This window comes from Gallinula chloropus, assembly GCF_964237585.1.
Source record: "Gallinula chloropus genome assembly, chromosome: 1".
Lineage (NCBI taxonomy): Eukaryota > Metazoa > Chordata > Aves > Gruiformes > Rallidae > Gallinula > Gallinula chloropus.
Genome location: NC_140085.1, coordinates 122,529,950 through 122,546,894, shown reverse-complemented (window position 1 = coordinate 122,546,894; position 16,945 = coordinate 122,529,950). Strand labels below are relative to the sequence as shown.

The window sequence follows — 16,945 nt, the reverse complement described above, 5'->3', positions numbered from 1 at the left end:
GTCACAGCAAGAAAAAGCACTGAACCTTAGAAATATTTAAAAGAAAATAAATAGGATTCCAGATCACTTAGAGAAAGTAGCTGTGGAAGAACCAGTTGTAAAGCCTGAGATCAGTGTGTCTAATCAAAATGTCCCCTACTGTGGTGGCTGTCCCCTGCCCCTAGTGCACTAGATACTCAGCTCTGACCTGGTGGCGACCTGAGAGCAGAGGCAGCCTCTGCACTGCTGCAGTTTGCACACAGATGGTTTCTGCAGGGAGGGCATGGGCCAGCGGTTTTAATAGGTTGGAGTCACAGTTTTGGGTGGGCACAGCAAGACCTGTGGTGGGTAATCAATTTTTGTGACAGCAGCAGCTAGTACTAGATGTATGCTGAGCAGCAGGGATCACAACTCACGTGGACGGCTGAGGTGCAGGGATGAAGTAAGATCCATTGTGCCCCACATCCTACACATGCAAGGGGAAAACACAACCCTGGTCCCAAATTGTTGCAATCTACCCAGGGGAGACAGGGAATGGATCGCAGGGACGAATGTAATGTAACAAATTAATTCCATGGTATTTTTTCTTCAAATTCTTTTGGCTGGATTTTCTTACAAAGGGATTATTTAGATGGGAAACTCTGGCAAGAAAGGAAGAGGATGGACAGGGCTGAGTTACAAGAGCAGGGAGACAAAAAATTGTCATGTCAGGTACTGGGGGATGTATTAGGAACCGGTGAAGTCAGGGACTGGAAGGCACTAGAGCAGTTATGTACCAGAATGGCCACTGAAGGTGATTTCTCCAAACACAGTCACCTTTAGACTGTCTCTCAGTTTTCAAATGGTCCAGAAATGGTTGTTAATTGGCTCGCAACTTGTTCTTGAGTGAAGTCTTCACTGAGTAGAGTATAATCACAGTGCATTTTTAAAAAGGCAGGGAGGTTTTACCAAAAACGTGTTTCTGTCTATCATCAGAATTTCTTTTTTCATAGCATCTTCATTTTTAGTGTGAATACTAAGGAGCAGCATTGATGACTACACCTTTGGTCGTGCTTTTGTGTTTGACTTTTTTCTGTCAATGGGCATAATTTATATAATTTTTTTTTTCCCAAAGGGGAGGTAAGGACACAAAACAGTTTCCTTCTTCCCAGTATACAACTCATGACATCTTCATTTCTTGTTAGCTCCAGCAGAGGACGATCCTGTGCAAAAGGTAACCCAAGCCGGCTTTGTAAGCATAGTCAAGTTCACCACGTGTGAGAACAGAGAGTTCAGCTGTGTTGCTGGCTTACATGCATCTCCGTGTTGCGTCATCTTCTCTTTACTGCTTTGCTCCTGTCTGTGAAGCGCTGACATTGAAGCTCAAAGGAAGATTTAGGTTGTTTTAGTCACGGGCCCGCCTGATGAGAACCCAGAGGCCAAGGCAGGAGGAGATTCGAAGCCAGCCACTTCCACTGCTTGGCAGGCTGTAAAGCAAGAACATTTTGAATGTGATCCCTTGCCTATTTTGGGAAAGTTATAAAATTTTCAGAGGTAGGCCAGTTATTTTTAAGCCTCTCTGGACGTGCTTTTAACGCAGGATTTGTTCTGGATGCTGTCAAGGTCGACCATTTTCTTCATGAAAAAGTTTCCTCCTTTAGGGAGATGTCTGGTAGATCTAATTAGCTGCGGTGCCTTGGTCCTCTCTCATTTCCTCACAGCCTGCTGAAGCCATCGCTAGACCCTTCAGCTGCAGCCAAGATGGATTGCATTAGTTCTTGTCTGCCTCCCCCTGGCTTCATCCATTTTATGTACAGACTTTCTCTAGCCTGTTTGAGGAGAAGATTGCTGCAGAGCTGTGCAGAGGAAGCACACCTCTGCCAAAATGCAGGGCGGCTGGTGTTTGGGAATGGAAGTATTGGGATCGAGGAGCTGAAGGTATCAGCAACATGGGTATTTTCCTTGCACCTGACCCCTTGCTGCCGCTCTATTTCAGCTGCACACATTTTATGTTCATTGAGCAAGGTTGAAAATATGAAATCAAATAGATAAATTATACCTATAATGAGATCCTGATTAATGAAACTGCCCTCCTGCATCTTGGTTCTGTGGATAATGAACCAGTCTAGGGAAATGCTGAACTCTTCCTGCTGCTTTTGGAAGCAGTAGGGATTGCTCTCTATCTGTCAGGATGGAGGTCCAAGTTTTATTTTGCCAGAGCTTAGGAGTCGAAATAGCTAACATCTGTAATGAACAGGAGGACACGAATTCTGTAGACAAATAAACTAGTGATTACTGCTGCACATTTATCTTCACTTCTGCAAATGATAAACTTTAAATGTTCCATATGGAAGCCCTGGGTATAAATTAGTTCCTCTGTATTTGGGTCTCTCAATTCTCTGCGGATGTGAGACGAGGTAGCTCTTGTATGTTCTATCACAGTTTAAGGCAGCAGCTCCCTATATATCATGCTACCAATGCTCTGGGAGATTTGGGGTCTGAAGGCAACAAACTCAATTAGGATGTAGTGTGCCTGCAGTTTAAAGGAGTACACAGTGTTTTCTTGCTTAATTCTGACAGAATTAAAGATAGTGCACTTTACAAAGTTATTCTCTGAATCCTTTTGTCTTATTTAAGTATTCTGTTGCTGTTGGAAGGAAGAAATTGTTAGTTTCATTTTTGTCCTGGTGCTATTAGGAAGAAATAATTCTTGGATGTTTTTCTGTTGCCCTTTATTGAGAAATGTCTGTATTTATTTAGTTCTGATTTCAGCAATGCCCAGCACTGCTAGAATAGCACTCTCCCCACCTCCTCTAAAGCTGCAGTGTATCCCCTTGTGTTAATGCTGTTGGCCATATCTTTGTCTATGTATCTTTTAAAAGCAGGTGGTTTATTGGACAAGTGAAGTTAGACTTCACATTCAGTTCAGTCATACTTCTGCCTGCCTGCTAACTTTTTCACTACATCCAGTCATCTCCAGAACTGGGGGCAGTACTTCAGGAAACACTAGAAACATCTGTACTAATGCTGAAGGAAGCCAGAAGAGCTAGAAAGCCTGCCTTTGACCAGAATCACTAACTGGTGGGATGTGTCTGTGTTACCGTGCTTGAGGAGAGGCAGGACAAGGCAAGAAGAGATGCTCTGGTGGTCCCTGCGCAGTCTTGCTGTCAAAAGTAGAGCTTGTTGGGGTTTTATTTTTTCACAGATTTTGTTTTAAGACAGAATATGACATTCATCTAGATTAAAACAATCCATGGGAGCATCTTGATTTCCGCGGCCTACCTGCTTCATTTCCTGCCATCTCATCAGTCAAGGGTTCCTGGGGTGTGCTTGACAAGTTTGAGTTCAGATGCAATGAAATAGAAGACTTGCTAGTACAAACCAAAGCAATCTTTAGTTACATGTAGCCTCTGCAATCCTTGCCCTAATTGGATATCCTCTACGTTGGGGTTTTTTAACCTTTAAAATGTTTGACCTAAATGTAGGTCTAATGATGCTTTATTGAATGTCACATCCTGGCTTTCCTGGCTGAGGAAACTTGAGTCTGGGGGCTTCCACTACAGTGAATTTTTGTAAGGAATATATGATGTGACTTTGATGAAATCCAGGATGAAATAGCTTTCTAATAATATTGAAAGCTGGAGAAAGAGCACAGAAAAGAACCAGAATCTTGAAGGTTGGAAAACAAACATCCCTAAAACACCACTGTGCCCACTAAACCATGTCCTGAAGTGCTGGCATGAGGTGCTGTGGGTGCTGTTGGGGATGAGGAGTGCTTCAGGCAGGGCACAGGACTTTAATGGCTGGGACCTTTGCTTGTAGGGTGTGAACTCTGAGGCTAGGAGGAGAGCACCAGGTGTCAGGAGAACAAATGAAGCTATTTGGCCTGGAAGCACATGCAGAAAGAGAGCATCCATTAAAATAATGTGAGAGGCTGTGCCGTTTGAAAGCATTAAAAAGAGCTGACAAAAACCAGCACTAACAAAGAACTCGCAAGCCCCTCTCGTCGTCATGAAAGAGGCCCGAGTTTCTGGAGGCCTGTTATGGCAGCTGGACTGGCCCTGAGCACGAATCAACCAGGCCTGACCTGGCTCCTGGCACAAATCTCTCTCTAGTGACGTCATCTGTTTAGGGATGAGTGGAGGCCTTGACTGCTTTTATCCAGGTGTGCAGTATTACTGTTTAAACCAAGGTTCTTCTAAAGAAAAAGGAAACTTCAGAGCTCTTTTCTGAGTCAAAGCGATGTGTATGTTTATGACAGGCCTTGAAACCTGATATTTTGGGGTTTCACCTGCCTGACTCTGGCTGTGCATAGTGTAGGCTATGCAGAGCAGCTACTGATTGTTCTCTCACAGTTCCTTACATTTGGGCAGGACCTCTCCTGTAGTCACTTTTTAGAAGCTAAACCTCATTAATTTTTGCCTTTGCTAATACTTGTTTTTCTGTACCACTCGAGGTTTCTCATTTGGGGCATCATAAGAAACACCATTGCCAGTTCCTTTCTTCTGTGTCTTCTGAGGAAGTAGGGTGGGGTTGTGCCCCCCTCTTACTGCATTTCCAGGACGAATCTTAATTAGTGGAGCGGCCAGGCTTTGCTGTAGAAGTCCAGTGGTGGAGCAGGACTTGTGCTGTGTTGCTTTGTGTGTGCCAGCTGTTGCTGGTGTTTATAAATAAAGCTGCTCTGGATGGTGAATCTTGGCTAGAGACGGGATGGGGATGGGAACAGGGACAGGGTGTGCTTTAAAACTCAGAAGGCTTGTGGTTGATCTCCTCTGCCTGCCAGGGTATCTGAAATATTTTGTGCATGTCCAGGAGATGATGTACATGTGTTGATGATATCCATATATCTATCTGCCACCGTTTATGTTGATTTTGTAATCATCTTCTGTTTTGCCACTGAACTATATCATCACGGTCTGAATGGAAGCATTACAGTGGGAAGGGAGTGGGGAAGACTGGAGAGACTCTGCATTGAAGGAGGGTCTCTGAGTTTCCTTTTAGACCTTTCAGATGTTTCGCTAATCAAGTACAACCACACAGGGCTCATTCCCACAGCCTGTTGGAGCGAGAGGTAGAGTAGAAGATGCATGTGGTGATGGTGAGCAGCAGGAGCAGTGTGTATTCCTGCTGCTTTATTTTCAGGCCAGCACTATCCCAGTCTTACGTCTTCCTCTGTCCTTTCTGCTTTTAAAGAAAACAAACCTGAAAGCCAAACCAAACAAAAAGCCAGTATATTGATTGTTCCCTTGATTGTGCGATGGAGCAGAGAGATAGAGATAAACAGTGTATCTTGAAAACAAGGAAACAAGATTTGCCTTTGGGTGGAGGTAGACATTAGTCATACCACTACTTGTGCTCTGTTAAATAAAGGTCATGAAAGGTTTGCAAAGAAGCCTTCTGGTTTTTCTTCCTCACGAGCAAAATTCCAGTAATCCAAGGAGTATCTGCAGTGTATCTTAGTGGAAATGTCCCATCCCCTCTGTGCTGTGCCTGGCTTGCAGGGGGTTTAGACCTCCCCACAAGCTGCAGGATCTCCTCAGACCCAGGTAAAGCAGAGCTTTTTTATGAAACAGAGGGGGAACGAGCCACCAAGAGGCTTTGCTCCTTCTTTCCAAATTCTGTATGTACCATAAATCGGACAGGCCCCTCCGAGGCATGGGGAAACCAAGCTCTTAAAATACATAGTAAAGGGTTAGTAATTGTTTCAAATAGCCGACTAAAAATGCTTTTTATTGCAAGGATTGAGTTCTCTTTCAGATGTGAAGCTGCTTGTTCTTTTTGGCAGTGAAGGCTGGTTTTATGTCTCCCTGGGGACAGTGGTAAAACTTTCAGCAGCTCAGAGGCAGACACCAGCCCTTTGTCGAACAGGAGGCGAGAAACCAAAAGTTGTTCTGTGGATTTCCTAGTCCCCCACAGCTCACCTTTGGATTTGGCTGATTAATCTGTGTCTTCTGAGAAAGCTTTTGTTAGAGAGAAGAGGGAGAGGCGTGAAGACAGCTGTGGTGTGGGGATGGGACCAGGCTCAGTGGAGACATTTGATGCCAGTGGGTAGGTAAACTGCTTGGTGATTTTTTTTTTGACACTTGGCTGTTAGTCGGTGGGATACAGGAGCAGGGAATCAGCGCTTCACACACAGCTTCACTGAAAGATGCTGGCTTTATTCCTATGGCCACCATGGGCAGGAGAGCAGACATCCCTGATAATCCTGTCCCAGAGGTGTGATGGAAATGCCAAAACCTGCCGTGGCCAGGGGCAGGGGGAGAAGGGGAAGCTTGGGGATTCAGAGGGACCTGATGGGTGTCCCTGCCAGTGGTGAGTTCCTGTGCGCATGTAGTGGGAGAGCCGGGGGGTACATGTCTTCCCTACAGCTCTGGAAGGTATAGGGGGAGGAAAGGGATGAGCTGGGAAGTGCCAGAATTGCCTGGTGAGGTTATTTTCTTTCTGGTATAGAAAGGAACTCTTCTTCCTGAGCACATGTTAACTTGCTTTTGTCTGACTGACCCCCTTTCTTTCTGTTTCCCTCTGCTTCTGTTTCTTTATTCTCTTCTTTTTTTGGTTTCTTCTTTTTCCCCTGTGTCCCTCCCCCTGTATCTTTCCTCAGAGTGTCTGTTTTGTATCCTGCCTCCTCCTGGCATTTTCCTTAGGTGGCTCTGATTATTCAGGGGCTCTGCTGAAGGCTCTTCTGTTCCCTCTCCAGGGAGGGAGAAGTGCTGCACCAGAGCAGCGCTTGCTGCCACTGCCACAGGCACAGGTCAAGCAAAGGACAGGCTCCCTTCCTTGCTGCTGGTGTGAAGTAGAAGGATGGTGGAAAGGGACAATGGGGAGGCAGTGACAGGGGTGCACCCTGCATAGTCCTTTTGGAGCTAGCCTAGGTAAAAAAGACAAGAATCTGTTTTGCTTTGTTCCTTTGAGAAGGCTTTCCTTGAATTAATTCACATCGACCTGTATGAGAAGTAGCTGACAGATCTTACAACGTGGATCAGCTGGTATGTTTTAGGTGCAACATAACTGTGAACAAGGATCCTCTCCATGAATTAACCACAAGGCAACCCTGGTGTAACAGGGATGGATTTCAAGATTTCACAGCAGTATAAAGATGTTCACAAGAGAAAACTTGGAAAGCAGACTGAAAGAAAGACAGAAAGAATACTGTCAGGACATTATCTTTTTCTGCTTCTGCCCCTTAGCAGTGACCTGGAGGAGTTAGTAAAAAATTTTGTGGAAATTCAGGAAGCATTTGCAGGGCTGGCACTCAGGACTGACCCTTCATGCCCCACCTTTGGCCGTGCCATAGGACTGAGTCCTGTGTGTACCATCTTGAAGCAGATGTGTCAGCATCAGGTGTCAATTGGCAGATGGAGCATGGAGCAGGCACCATCCCTCTTGTGCCTGCTGTTCCATGTCAGCAGACAGCACACCATGGGCTTCCCCCTTATCCCTGTTGGTGCTGGGAGCTGGTGTGCCCTGGCTACCCTGTGGCATGGCAGCCTTTGCTTATGTGTCCCGGGCAAGAGGTTTGGTGGTCCCAGGACCCACTGGTGTCCTCCTACCCCATGTCAGGGGGATAAAAGCTTCTGCACAGTCAGAGGGGTTATTTGCTGTATATGCTGGGCTCACTTGCCAGAGCAGTGCACCACAAGGCATGGTCCTGTTCCTGAAATTGTGGTTTTAAGAAGGACAGGGCATCAAGCAGCAGGTTTTTGTGGTTCAGGCTGTTTTTGTGGCAAAACTCTGGAGGTGTGAGGTGGCGGCGGTTGTTGGCCTTTAGTAAGAGCAGTGGAGTTGGCCACCTCTCTGTGTGCTGTAGGAGCAGAGAGCCTGTTCCTGCAGGCAGTGCACCGCATCCTCCCTTGGCAGTCGTCAGCTTTGCGGTGATCAGTGCTAGATGCTTGTCCTCCAGTGGCAGCCTTCACGGAGCGTCTCCAGATGCTGGAAATTAATTTTCTCAGTCCATCCCTCTGGAATTAATAAGAGCCTTGAGGCTTCCTTCTGGCAGCACAACAGCACCAGTGAACCTCTTCAGCATCGCTGTGTATTGAATTTGGATGCCTTCCCTGGCAGCTCCTGAAGGCTTTTCTCCTCTTGCTTTGCAGATCACAGGCGTTATCCTTCTCGCAGTCGGCGTCTGGGGCAAGCTCACCCTTGGCACGTACATCTCTCTCATTGCTGAGAACTCCACCAATGCCCCCTACGTGCTCATCGGGACGGGTACCACCATCATCGTCTTCGGGCTTTTCGGCTGCTTCGCCACTTGTCGTGGCAGCCCATGGATGCTGAAACTGGTAAGCATGCCAGAGTGCCTTAAGCAAGGAGGGAAGAGGTTTTGTTGCTGTATTGGGATTCCCTCCCCTAACCCCCTGCCAAGCTTTACCAGATGTTAACGTGGTTTTCTAGGCACATAAGCTACATTTTATTGATCTTAATGTTCAACACGTGTGTCTTTTGGACAAAGAAGGGGAAAAAACTGTTTGCCAAAGCCAGTTGTTGATTGAGTATGAATGAATTTTGCTACCACACAGTGTACAGGCCCATGTGTGGTTGGGAGCAGGATGCAATGCTGCTGATGAACTACTCTGTGAGTAATTTTGCATCGTTCTGTTTTTCTGAGCCAGAGAGGCATCTTTACAATCTTTAAAATGTCCGAAGCATCATAAAGCTGAAATTCCTTTGAAGTGTATTTCAAAGGGAACATCTTAAAACCTGGATGTGAAATCCATGGAAAATATAGTTGGTACCTTCTAAAAGCACCCTAGCCTTTCTTTTTGTCCTAATATTCACTGGGCAAAACACAAGTCAGCCCCAGAAACCAAAGCTCTGCCTGGTATGTTTGTCCTCATCTCAAAAGCAGCATGGACTCAAGGTACACTAAGCAGAGCTGCAGCAGCCACCTCTCAGTGTGATTTTAACTCTCCCTGTTTCTCTGTTCTGAGTTTTCCAGCTCTCCTTAACATGCAAAGTAACTATAGGTTAAGCAAACGTATAATAAACTGTTTCTGCAAATGTTCAGGAGCAAAATCCTCCATATGTGTAGTGATTTGAAAGGTAAAATAGCACTTGTGAAGCACTGAGATAAGGGAAAAGAGCTGGACAGCACAATGCATCTCCTGCTACAATATTTTGGGGCTGATTTTCAAAGGCAGTAGGATGATTCTTCTGCTGTTTGAATGAGATGTTTTAAAAAGTACATCTTAAAGAGTGTTAATTTCCTCAGTTGATGGCGCAGTAGGAGAGAGGTAGCAGCTGCAGGTTGGTCAGCAGGGCTGTCCTGATGCCCAGGCAGCATGTACCTAATGCTGTCTCTTGCTGGTGATGTGCTGTCAGGGCGCATGTGCAGGCTTGTCAGAGTTACTGCAGGCCAGATGGGAAAGGGATGAAAGGTGATTGAAGATACACTAAATCAGGCTCTGCTAGTTGCTCCTTTTTTAAAGGTATGCCTCTTGCACTGGCATGTGCTGTTCCAAGCACATGGGTTTATTTTCATTGCACACATAAGAAATACTTCAAAACTTTCTTTCTCTCCTGGGCAGAATACAGGCAGTGATTTGAGAGCTGCATTGACTGTAGACAATTATTTTTCTGCTTCTGCCTTCACTGTTGCCCCTCCCTTCCCCAACAATCTCCCATTAAAAGTAAATTTCTCTCTTTCCACTAAATCCTGCTAGAACTGAATTTAAAGTGTTGCCTTTCGAATTAACTGTGACAGAATCACAGAATCACAGTACATTAGGAATTGGAAGGGACCTTGAAAGATCATCTAGTCCAACCCCTCTGCCAGAGCAGAATCACCTAGACTAAATCACACATCCAGACGGGTTTTGAATGTCTCCAGAGAAGGAGACTCCACAGCCTCTCTGGGCAGCCTGTCCCAGGGCTCTGTCACCCTCACAGTGAAAAAGTTCCTCCTTATATTCACATGGAACTTCCTATGCTCCAGCTTGCACACATTGCCCCTTGTCCTATCGCTGACATCACTGAGAAGAGCCTGGCTCTGTTCTCCTGACTCTCCCCCTTTACATAATAAGGTCATCCCTCAGTCTCCTCCAAGCTGAAGAGGCCCAGCTCCCTTAGCCTTTCCTCAAAAGGAAGGCCTTCCACTCCATTAATCATCTTGGTGGCCCTGTGCTGGACTCTTTCAAGTTCTATGTCCTTCTTGAACTGAGGAGCCCAAAACTGGACACAATATTCCAGGCATGATCTCACCAGGGTAGAGTAGAGGGGGAAAAGGACCTCTCTTGACCTACTAACCACACCAGTTCTAATACACCCCAGGATTCCATTGGCCTTCTTAGACATGAGGGCACATTGCTGGCTCGTGATCATCATGCTGCCCACCAGGACCCCCCAGGTCCGTCTCACCAACACTGCTCTCCAACAGGCCAGTCCCCAACCTATACTGGTACCTGGGGTTGCAAGACCGTACCCTGGCCCTTGTCAAATCTCATTAAACTTCTCCCTGCCTAAGACTTGCTGGATGGCAGCACAGCCCCCTGGTGTGTCAGCCACCCCTCCCAGTACTGTGTCATCAGCAGACTTGCTGACTGTACACTCTGTTCCCTCATCCAGGTCAGTGAATATATTGAATAGTGCAGGTCCCAGTGCCGACCCCTGAGGTACTCCACTAGATACAGGCCTCCAGCTACACTCTGTCTCATTGATCAAAATTTGCTGCCTTCTTCCCTTCAACCAACTCTCAATCCACCTCACTACCTTCCAGACCACACTTCCTCAGTTTAGCCACAAGGATGCTGTGGGAGACGCTGTCAGATGATTTACTGAGGTCAAGGTAGACCACATCTACTGCCCTACCATCGTCTATCCACCTGGTAATATCCTCATAAAAGGCTATTAGATTAGTCAAACATGACTTACCCTTGGTAAAACCATGGTGACTGCAACAGTGTTATTTAGTACACAGAGGAAAAAAGGCAATTTTCCCTGCAGAAGATTAATCCCCAGCTTCAAATTTTGCCATCCCCTTTTGCGTATTTTAATTTACCTTCTTCATTCCTGCTGAGATCTATTTTCCATGGTTTACAAGCGTCTGCACTGAACAGCACTGTTTTCCAGGATCCAAATACTGCTTCTAAAGCCAAACACAGGCCTTGGCTCAGCAAAGTATTCCTGGCATCTGCCAGGTATTACCATGAGAATAGTTCCAGTGAAGTCAGTGGTTCAGTTCATTCCTTGGAGAACCTTCAGGAATCAGGCAGCAAGTCCCAGTCTAGTGGGGAGATAGATAAACATGAACCAAAATAGCTGGAGAAGCCTCTTTACCTCAGCAGAGTGCCAGGCAAACATAAAGGGTCTGTTTGTATTCCTTATTGCAAGATCAAAGCCTGAGTGACTGAGATCCACCTCTGGCATGTGAGCGTGTTTATTTATACAGGAATGTGAAGAAATGTGGGAATGGAAATGTCAGAAAAGCCACTAATTAGACAATACACATAATTTTGAGCTGTATAAACACATATAATATATTCAGGCAATAACCTATGTATCGCCTCCAATAGACCTTTGGTTTATTCATGCCTTTAAAGGGTCTCTAAAGCAGAAAGTTAAGTTTTGTGTGATGACTGGGCAGTAGCTGTGCTGTGACAAAAGCCCATCGTGTTCTGACTTCTCTTACCTCCTTCCTTTGCAGTATGCCATGTTCCTGTCCCTGGTGTTCCTGGCTGAGCTAGTGGCTGGCATCTCAGGGTTTGTGTTTCGCCACGAGGTAGGTGGAAGTGTGCGGAGGTTGCGTATGGCAGTGCCTCCCTGGGCAGGGGCTGCGGAGAAGCTCTCTGGACCGTGGAGAATCTGTAGGCTGCTGAGCTCGGCGGCACCACACGCATCTCCAGGGATGCGGCCGATGTGCAACAATGACATGTACGGCTCTTAAAAACTGATCCCATTCCAAGTGGAAGGATTTAGCCAAAGCACTTGGCCTCAGCTGCCTTGTAATTTGCTCTGGAGCTATCAGGTTTTGTGTGCCCATCATGTTAAGATCTTCTTTACTCTGTTACATATGCTGAGGGCTGCAAAATAGATTAAATACTTGTCTTGAACACAGTTTCTTCAGCAAGGCAAGTGCTGGTTTATGTGAGGCAGAGACCACTTCTGCATCAAACCAAACTCCATGTTTTGTAAATCTTTTTCTTTTTTTGGGGGGGGAGAAGGGAGTGAGATGGGATTTTGTTTCTATCCTGAGAATGAGATTAGAAGTAGAGTGAGGTAGGAAACTGGGACAGGAAGAAGCTTTAAAAAAACATGACGCTCTAGATTTGGAGTGGCACTTCTGCTTTATCCACTGTAATCGGGTCTATCTCCGGCTTTACGTCCGTGGACCTAGATGCCACTAGTGCTGAACCAGTACAACCCCAGAAACCTTCCTTGTCTCTTCCCTTTGTATTAATTGGTTTCCTGGTCTCCTCTTTTGACTTGAGATTTCCCTTGCTATAGACTTTTCTGGTGTTTACCATTGCCAGTGGTGGATAGTTTTTAATTTGGTCCACTCGCTGAGGACTGCCATTTCTTCTGGCCTAGCCTGCAGCATCCTCAGCATCAGGCTGCTTCTCCCTTTTGGGAGAGGCAATCTCTTGAGAAGGTCACAGACATGTGGGTTGCCCGAATCATCTGCTACCCAACCCCTTTACCACCCAAAGTGCCTTTCCCAGCAGTGTTCCCAGCCTTCTCCGGCTGAGAGACCTCTTGTTCCTTACCCAAACGCCTTCAGTGCTGGGGATGAGTGCTGCTGCCTGGTTGGGAATTCATGTCTCCTTTTGATGCCACTGGCTTCTGTCACCAAGGAGTTTGCACAAGGTCTATCTCCCACCAGGCATCCACGAAGAAGCACACAATCTCCTTCAGACTTAGTGCTGGAACAAAGTGTTTGGGGAAAAAGTATCAAAGGACATATATATCTTATAGGTTAAGTCAAGAAAGTCAAGAGTCAAGTCTTTTTTTTTTTTTTTTTTTTTTTAATGTAGCAGTTTGCTGGGCTTCTTTTCTTTCCATTGAAAAATGGCATGAGTGACTCCTGACAGTTAAGAGAGAGGTCTGCCAGCTCTGGAGACACACTTAAAAATGAGTGGGGAGGCCTACTTTGGGTGCCTTCTTAGGTTTGAAAATGCATTTGCTCCCTGTGAAAACTGTTGCAGATGCTACGCTTTGTGTTACTCACATGGGCTGGTTTTCCCCTCATCCTCACAGATCAAGGATACTTTCCTTAGGACATACACTGAAGCAATCCAGAATTACAACAAGAACGATGAGCGAAGCCATGCGGTGGACAACGTACAGGAAAGTGTAAGTGTGAAACTGGATATCAAAAAGTAATAAACAGAGACAAAGAATGCATTCAGATTCCATCACAGAGCATGAAGACTGGATGGCTCCGTCTGCGAGCTGCATGTTGCAAGCAAAATGAGAGGCTGGCAAAACTGATCTAAAGAAAAAGTATTTCAACTGATATGCTTGTCCAAGATGCCTAAATTTTAATGAACAAGCTTTGTAATGGAGATGGGGCCTGTTCCATGTGCCTATTGTTGGTCTCAGATCTTGAATTCGGTTTAGGAGACAGTTTTATGCCTTAAGGACACCCAGTTCCTAAAGGAATCTGTCAATAAGACTATGAAATGTTGTAAATTTGAGCTGGACGAGACAGGATTTTATAATCTAGCATCCTGTATTGCTGGTAAACCGCAGCAGTTCACTTCTTCAGAGGAGACTACTGAGTTAAAGTGAGAAACAGAGTGTATTTTTTCCACAGGAAAAGGAGGTGGAAAAATGTGCTGCTGAGGTGGGCAAAGAAAGCTGTTCCCTGGCCATGCTGGAGGGGTGGATTAGGTGCTCAGTGGAAGAGCCATTCTGAGCCGCAAGGCGCAGTGGGAGGGCAGTGGGAGGTGGCCTTGCCATTGGCAGGGAACAGGGCACAAGCAAATGCCACAGCATGGCCAAAATAGTCACAGGAGCCAACCACGAGGGGCCAAGTCCACCCACAGCAACAACACAGAGTGGTACCACGCACATTTACATCCCCACAGAAGCTACGCCACAGCAAGACGATATCCTCACAGCTCACAACAATGCATTCTGTGAGCCAGTTCGCTTTTCACGTGTTTGTAACTTGCTGAATGGATGAAAGTTTAGTTTAATTGAATCAGCGGCTTCTAGATCTCCTTTGAAATGACAACTCCTATGTAGGGCCCCTGAGCATGTTTGGAACTGGGCTTCTAACCTGACTTCTCCCAGTTAGCAGATTACTGGTTTGACCTACTCTGGTATATTCTGCTGTCAAATTACCCGTTTGCCTCATGTCAACCCTTTGCTTGAATTCCTGATTCCTTGGAGCTGGTTGAACTGAAGAGTTTTGAGTAACTGCCTGGTGTTTCTGTCGTAGCAAAGTGCTGGTTTCATTTGTAGCTCTGTTTTCACAGGAGCTGCATTTATAAGCCATTTTCTTGCAGAGGATTCAGCACATACCATGTATCTTTGAGTGACTGTCATCTAGCTTAGCACCTAGAGCAGAACATCCTGCCAAACGTAGGGTTTTTCAGCTGATTTCGAAGACACACTCTATGAACATATGGTCTCCTTCTATTCATGGCTCACTGAATTTTCCTAGAAATTCTTTTGGTGAGTTAGAGAGGCTTACTTAAACTTAGCAATTTGTACTAGCTTGATCTTGTATGTGCAACATGTAATTCTGTGTGATGCTTTGGGGGTTTTAAGACCCTTTTTTTTTTGGACCGAGTCTCTGTCTTGAGTTTCCAGGATCATCTTTAATTGAATAAATAAATAAGGAAACAAATAAATTATAAAAAAAACCCCACCCAAAACCAAACCAAGACAGACCTTCAACTAAAAAAGATGGCTGTATGGCTGGGCCTTTGTCAGAAGTTGCCTGTAATGACTTTGCCCATGGAATAACTTTTTCTTCGTAGATTGTCTGCTCCCATCTTCTGTCAATGACATTCCTGATACTTTTGAGATAAAGGGGGTGAGGGGCAGTATCTGCTTTTCAAAACCTTCCATTTTGATCATGAGTTTATCAAGTGGGCAGCGACGGTGCTGGAAAAGTTTTAATTCCGGTCGGTTTGGTCTAAATCTGCCTTTTGTTCCTCATAGCTGAGCTGCTGCGGCATTCAGAGCTACACCAACTGGAGCACCAGCCCTTACTTCTTCAAGCACGGCATCCCTACAAGCTGTTGCATGAACTCCAGTGACTGCAATACTCAGGACTTGCGCAACATGACCGTGGCTGCCACTAAAGTAAACCAGAAGGTACCAGTAACGTTGCGCCAGAGGCGGTTGTTATGAAACCATCCACCGCGTCGGTGGAGCGTGTGGCTGCTCCCAGCGGTGTTTTGTTTGAAGTGGTTGGTTGATAACGCTCGTATTGGGCTGGAGGGAGGGTAAGGATGTGCTCTGCCCCCTGCTTGCTTTCAAATTCTTTTAGCTGGCCTTTCTCAAATGAGCAGGGACAGCGACATTTCTGACCAGGAGGGAATTTGTCCCGTTCTTCACATCAGAAGTTGAGGTATGACTACACCCAGAGGCAGCGGTGGCATGAGTGGCACCTGCACTCAGCTCCCCTTGAGGATTTGGTCAGTCAGTGCTTCTTGGCTTCTCCACTCGGTCCTGCTGGATGCAGTGGGTGTCTGTTGAGGACAAAGCTGAAGCTAGGTGGAGGGCAGCATAGTCCTGCTTGTTCAGAGAGTGGTTTCAGTGACAGAGTCTAACTGTCATCCCAAAGAGAGAAAACATGGGTGATGGACAACAAGAGTTGTGCTTTGCTGGTATATTTACGGTGACTCTTAAGATCTTTGAACATGGCTGCTGCAAGGAACAGCCAAAGTGACCCTTCCCCTGGGGTCACCTGAAGGAGCAGATTGGGAAAACAGAATAGGATTGGGAAAGTAGTTTGGGAAAACAGGAAGAAAAGGAATAACTGGAGAAATATACAGAAAACACAAATAAAGGGAGGGATAAAGAGAAAATAATGCAGCGTGTGTAGCAGACACTGCACTGCAGAAATACAACTCAAGGTATTGCTTGAAGTGCCAGCACATCATCAGTTTGTTCTTTCTCACTTGAGATTTGCAAGAGAGGTAACAGGCAGTTTGTTGATAAAAGGAATACTGTGGCCCAATCTTAAGTTGCAGAAGAGCTTAGACAGACTTAAGGGTTGTTTTCTGGTTTTGTTTTCAGAGTTGAATTCAAAATAAGCAAGTACAAGTCCTGAGTAGATAACAGAGGAAATATGGAAATGGTTTTCTGTCTTCTGGTTTTGCCTTTCTCACCTCAGTCACCTGTGAATCAGGAGGCCGGAGTGGTGGCTGAGCACAGCCTGAAACTCCTTTATTTGGAAAACAGTCAAGTGGACAATATTTTCTAGCATGTGTTAAAGAACAAGATACTAGAATATTATTTTCCACTAAGCCTTTGCTTTCTGTAATGGTGTAATGAGAGCCACTTGTTGCAGACCTGTGTGGAGACCTGTTACTGACACCCACCTGTGACAAAGCTCAGAGTTGCCACCAGCGAGGTGACCGTGCTGGGCTGCAGGAGTGCGACGGGTGAGCCGCTCCATTGGGTTGCACCTCATGAACTTGTAGCACCTTTCTGGTTTTGTAGAAGTGAAAGAAGGTGAGGGGCAGGACAGGGTGGATCTAGGCAATGTGCAGGGCAGCCCACAACCCCTGTAGGCAGAGTGCCTCCTGGGAAATCCATCTTGAGCCCCTGCTTCTTTCCACCTTCCCAGCAGAAGAGCTTTCTGGTGTAACTGGTACTCTTACCATTGGGTTCCACCTTTCCAGTTTGGGGTGGTCATGCACTCTAAACATTTCCTGGCTACATAACTGAGTGGTTGCCATTTGCATACCTGCCACCAATCTGGTTTCCCCAAAGTGCTGGGCTTGCTCTGCATACTCTGCCTTCACAGAGAAATTTCCTGTCCACTTGCTAGTTCCTCTTGGCAAAGGATGCCTGCAAAATTGTAGAAAGC

The 16,945-nt window shown here is 45.9% G+C and overlaps 1 protein-coding gene across 1 annotated transcript in view; it reads left to right on the top strand.

Annotated features, from left to right (window-relative positions):
* Positions 1 to 16,945, top strand: part of TSPAN7 (tetraspanin 7) — a 100,830-nt gene that overhangs the window by 72,531 nt on the left and 11,354 nt on the right. Inside the window, exons 2-5 of the mRNA XM_084269560.1 lie at positions 8,052 to 8,240; positions 11,600 to 11,674; positions 13,150 to 13,245; positions 15,067 to 15,222. Of these exons, the coding sequence (XP_084125686.1) occupies positions 8,052 to 8,240; positions 11,600 to 11,674; positions 13,150 to 13,245; positions 15,067 to 15,222 (516 nt within the window). The remainder of the gene's footprint in view (positions 1 to 8,051; positions 8,241 to 11,599; positions 11,675 to 13,149; positions 13,246 to 15,066; positions 15,223 to 16,945) is intronic.